At 53.1% G+C, this 4,353-nt stretch overlaps 3 protein-coding genes across 3 annotated transcripts in view; 1 reads left to right on the forward strand and 2 right to left on the reverse strand.

Moving 5' to 3' along the window:
* VOLCADRAFT_108521 (uncharacterized protein) overlaps window positions 1–1,065 on the reverse strand; it is a gene marked incomplete at its 5' end in the record, with an annotated part of 11,249 nt that extends 10,184 nt beyond the window's left edge. Inside the window, one exon of the mRNA XM_002959182.1 lies at window positions 84–1,065. Within this exon, the coding sequence (XP_002959228.1) occupies window positions 84–1,065 (982 nt within the window). The remainder of the gene's footprint in view (window positions 1–83) is intronic.
* Window positions 1,066–1,300: 235 nt separating this feature from the next.
* Window positions 1,301–1,681, forward strand: VOLCADRAFT_100630 (uncharacterized protein; the record flags this gene model as incomplete). The annotated part of the gene is made up of 1 exon (XM_002959176.1): window positions 1,301–1,681. The coding sequence occupies one exon, from the start codon at window positions 1,301–1,303 to the stop codon at window positions 1,679–1,681; it is 381 nt and encodes a 126-aa protein (XP_002959222.1).
* Window positions 1,682–2,986: 1,305 nt separating this feature from the next.
* On the reverse strand, window positions 2,987–4,069 carry VOLCADRAFT_70544 (uncharacterized protein; the record flags this gene model as incomplete). Its single annotated transcript, XM_002959183.1, has 2 exons — window positions 2,987–3,532; window positions 3,830–4,069. 2 exons carry the CDS (start codon window positions 4,067–4,069, stop codon window positions 2,987–2,989), a joined length of 786 nt encoding a protein of 261 aa, XP_002959229.1.
* Window positions 4,070–4,353: the final 284 nt, after the last annotated feature.

The following is a 4,353-nucleotide window of genomic DNA, read 5'->3' on the forward strand; positions in this document are numbered from 1 at the left end:
AGCGCCAGCACTACTGCCGCGCTCGGATCTGCTGATACGATACCGTGCCGGTAAAACCGGATCCGGTGGTGGTGGTGCAGCACCTTGGGCGGTGCAGGGCATGCGCCGCCAAGCCAGGGTACGCGCATGACGCGGCACGGCGGCAGTGCACATTATGTCGGCGCGTAATATCTCCACATTGGGAATTTCCAACCAGGCATGAAGCACCGACTGATCCTCCGAACACTGTTCTGAGCAGACAGCACACACCCGCGAAGGCATGCGCCGACGCAGCGCGGCAGCCATGCTGCTAGCAAGATGCAGGTGTTTTTCGTATGGTACCTGCCGCTCCACCGGGAGTTCTCCGCCGGGCAAATCCTGCACACGCCCTTCCGGAATCACCTCCAGAAAATCAGGCAGCCGAGGGTGCTGGCTCTCGTGCAAGGAGGGAAACCGCATGAGGTCCCGCAAACGCTCAAGCAAGCTGGCTTGCGGAGGCTGTACGGTATGCACCCGAGCATGGGCCTGTGCATGTGCAGCGGTGTTACGCCGCTGCTCCACAGCCCTGTACTCCGGGTCTTGGCGAGCAGCAGCTCGTGCAGCAGTGTTAGACCGCTGTTCCGCAGCCCTGCGCTCTGGGTCATGGCGGCGCTGTTGCTCCGCAGCCCTGTACTCCGGGTCTTGACGGGCAGCAGCTCGTGCAGCGGTGTTCCGCTGCTGCTCCGCAGCCCTGTACTCCGGGTCTTGACGGGCAGCAGCTCGTGCAGCGGTATTCCGCTGCTGCTCCGCAGCCCTGTACTCCGGGTTTTGACGGGCAGCAGCTTGTGCAGTGATGTTCTGCTGCTGCTCCACAGCCCTGTAGTCCGGGTCTCGACGGGCAGCAGCTCGTGCAGCCATGTCCTGTTGTTGTTCTGCAGCCCTGCGCCCCGGATCCAGATGAGCATTCTGCATCCGGGCTGCATCTGCGCTGAGGTGCGTGTTCGACGCTCTTGTCCCTCTAAAATGAAACCCGCCGCCCAGTGTACCCAGGCGCTCACGACTGCGTGTCCCAGTCCGCTGGGGTGAATCATTCCGTCGGTCCACCATAACTGACAGAAGCTGTTTCCGGTGCTAATACCGTGCGTGGAGATAAGTAATCCGGGTGCGATATATATGCAATACAATCCTACAGTAGCGAACCGACTCCTGTAAAGAGCCCAGCTTCGCAAAAGGCCGTCAACTTATGTTGGCGGTGCCACCGACTAGTTTACGGCCGCCGGCTTTCATGTGATTCAGTGCTGAGCCGTAGTACCATACATGAAGAGAAATAAAGCAAAAGTGTATGTCTGCGATGCAATCCTACTGTAGCGAGCTGATGGCCGTGGACAAGTTCATTCCACAAAAGGCCGTACAGTTTACGCGGACAACATTGGACAACCGCAGATGCACACTTCGGCGCGCTCCTCATCCATCGCTGAATTGTGCGGTGAACCGCGCATTTAATTGTGCGGTTCGGTGCACGTTGAATTGTGTGTTGAATTGTGCATCGAATTGCGCATCGAATTGCGCGTTCAATTGCATGCTTCGGTGCGCGTTGAATTGCGCGTTGAATTGCACGTTTAATTGCATGTCGAGTTGTGTGGTGGGTTGCCCGTTAAAATGCGCGAGTCGACGCATGTCAAATTGCGCAGTGCGGTGCAGTGCGGTGCGGTGCGCTGCATAACGAAAGGAAAAAAAACGACGACGACGGGAAGCGACCGGCGAGCTGGACTCCCGCGGCGACGAAGCTAGCGCTCCCGAACGAAAATCACAAAAGCAAGACGCGCGGGCGTCGGGATCGAGCCGGCGACCGCGGCTCCCACACAGCGACGGAGCCAGCGCGCACCACGAAGCGGTGCGCGGCGATGCTCCGGAGCGCATTGCGCGGGCTCAGGTGTGGTGCGGTGCGATGCGGTGTGGTGCGGCGCGGTGCGGTGCAGTGCGAAAAAACGAAAAAAAGCGACGACGACGGGACGCGAACCGGCGACCGCGGCTCCCACACGGCGACGGAGCTAGCGAAAACGACGCAGCTCCGAAACCGCGGACAAAAAGGCGAAAAACGGCAACTTACCAAACGTCATCCCGGACGGACACGGACGAGGCGCGGTCCCTGCGGTCCCGAGGGTGCCGTAGCTCTCGTTCGGGTCCGGTCTGCATATGCTTGCACATCGCATATGCTTGCAGATCGCATATGCTTGCACATTGCATAATATGCTTGCAGATCGCATCTGATTGCAGATCGCATATGCTTGCAGAGCGCATATGCTTGCAGAGCGCATATGCTTGCACATCGCATAATATGCTTGCAGATCGCATCTCATTGCAGATCGCATATGCTTGCAGATCGCATATGCTTGCACATCGCATATGCTTGCAGATCGCATACGCTTGCACATCCCATCTGCTTGCATACGCATTGACTTGCAGATCGCATATGCTTGCAGATCGCATATGCTTGCACATCGCATATGCTTGCACATCCCAATGCTTGCAGATCGCATATGCTTGCAGATCGCATATGCTTGCAGATCGCATTTGCTTGCAGATCGCATCTGTTTGCATACTGCATTGCTTGCATACCGCATATGCTTGCAGATCGCATATGCTTGCGGATCACATATGCTTGCAGAGCACATATGCTTGCACATCGCATATGCTTGCAGATCGCATATGCCTGCAGAGCGCATATGCTTGCACATCGCATATGCTTGCACATCGCATATGCTTGCAGATCGCATACGCTTGCACATCCCATATCCTTGCAGAGCGCATATGCTTGCAGCCAGCATACGCTTGCACATTGCATCTGCTTGCAGACCACATATGCTTGCAGATCACATATGCTTGCAGAGCGCATATGCTTGCACATCGCATATGCTTGCACATCGCATACGCTTGCAGATCCCATATGCTTGCAGAGCGCATACGCTTGCACATTGCATATGCTTGCAGATTGCATATGCTTGCATACTGCATATGCTTGCAGATCTCATAATGGCATATGCTTGCAGATCGCATAATGGCATATGCTTGCAGATCGCATAATGGCATATGCTTGCAGATCGCATGATGGCATATGCTTGCAGATCGCATAATGGGATATGCTTGCAGATCGCATAATGGCATATGCTTGCAGATGGCATGATGGCATATGCTTGCAGATCGCATAATGGCATATGCTTGTAGATCGCATATGCTTGCAGATCGCACATGCTTGCAGATCGCAGATGGCATATGCTTGCAGATCGCATATGCTTGCAGATCGCATATGCTTGCAGATCACAGATGGCATATGCTTGCAGATCGCATATGCTTGCAGATCGCATATGCTTGCAGATCGTATATGCTTACAGATCGCATATGCTTGCAGATCGCATATGCTTGCAGATCGCATATGCTTGCAGGTCGCATATGGCATATGCTCGCAGATCGCATATGGTATGTGCTTGCAGATCGCATATGGCATATGCTTGCAGATCGCATAATGGCATATGCTTGCAGATCGCATATGCTTGCAGATCGCATATGGCATATGCTTGCAGATCGTATAATGGCATATGCTTGCAGATCGCATAATGGCATATGCTTGCAGATCGCATAATGGCATATGCTTGCAGATGGCATGATGGCATATGCTTGCAGATCGCATAATGGCATATGCTTGTAGATCGCATATGCTTGCAGATCGCACATGCTTGCAGATCGCAGATGGCATATGCTTGCAGATCGCATATGCTTGCAGATCGCATATGCTTGCAGATCACAGATGGCATATGCTTGCAGATCGCATATGCTTGCAGATCGCATATGCTTGCAGATCGTATATGCTTACAGATCGCATATGCTTGCAGATCGCATATGCTTGCAGATCGCATATGCTTGCAGATCGCATATGCTTGCAGGTCGCATATGGCATATGCTCGCAGATCGCATATGGTATGTGCTTGCAGATCGCATATGGCATATGCTTGCAGATCGCATAATGGCATATGCTTGCAGATCGCATATGCTTGCAGATCGCATATGGCATATGCTTGCAGATCGTATAATGGCATATGCTTGCAGATCGCATAATGGCATATGCTTGCAGATGGCATGATGGCATATGCTTGCAGATCGCATAATGGCATATGCTTGCAGATGGCATGATGGCATATGCTTGCAGATCGCATAATGGCATATGCTTGCAGATCGCATAATGGCATATGCTTGCAGATCGCATAATGGCATATGCTTGTAGATCGCATATGCTTGCAGATCGCATATGCTTACAGATCGCATATGCTTGCAGATCGCATATGCTTGCAGATCGCATATGCTTGCAGATCGTATATGCTTACAGATCGCATATGCTTG

Source organism: Volvox carteri (assembly GCF_000143455.1).
Source record: "Volvox carteri f. nagariensis unplaced genomic scaffold VOLCAscaffold_131, whole genome shotgun sequence".
In the NCBI taxonomy this organism is placed as follows: Eukaryota; Viridiplantae; Chlorophyta; class Chlorophyceae; order Chlamydomonadales; family Volvocaceae; genus Volvox; species Volvox carteri.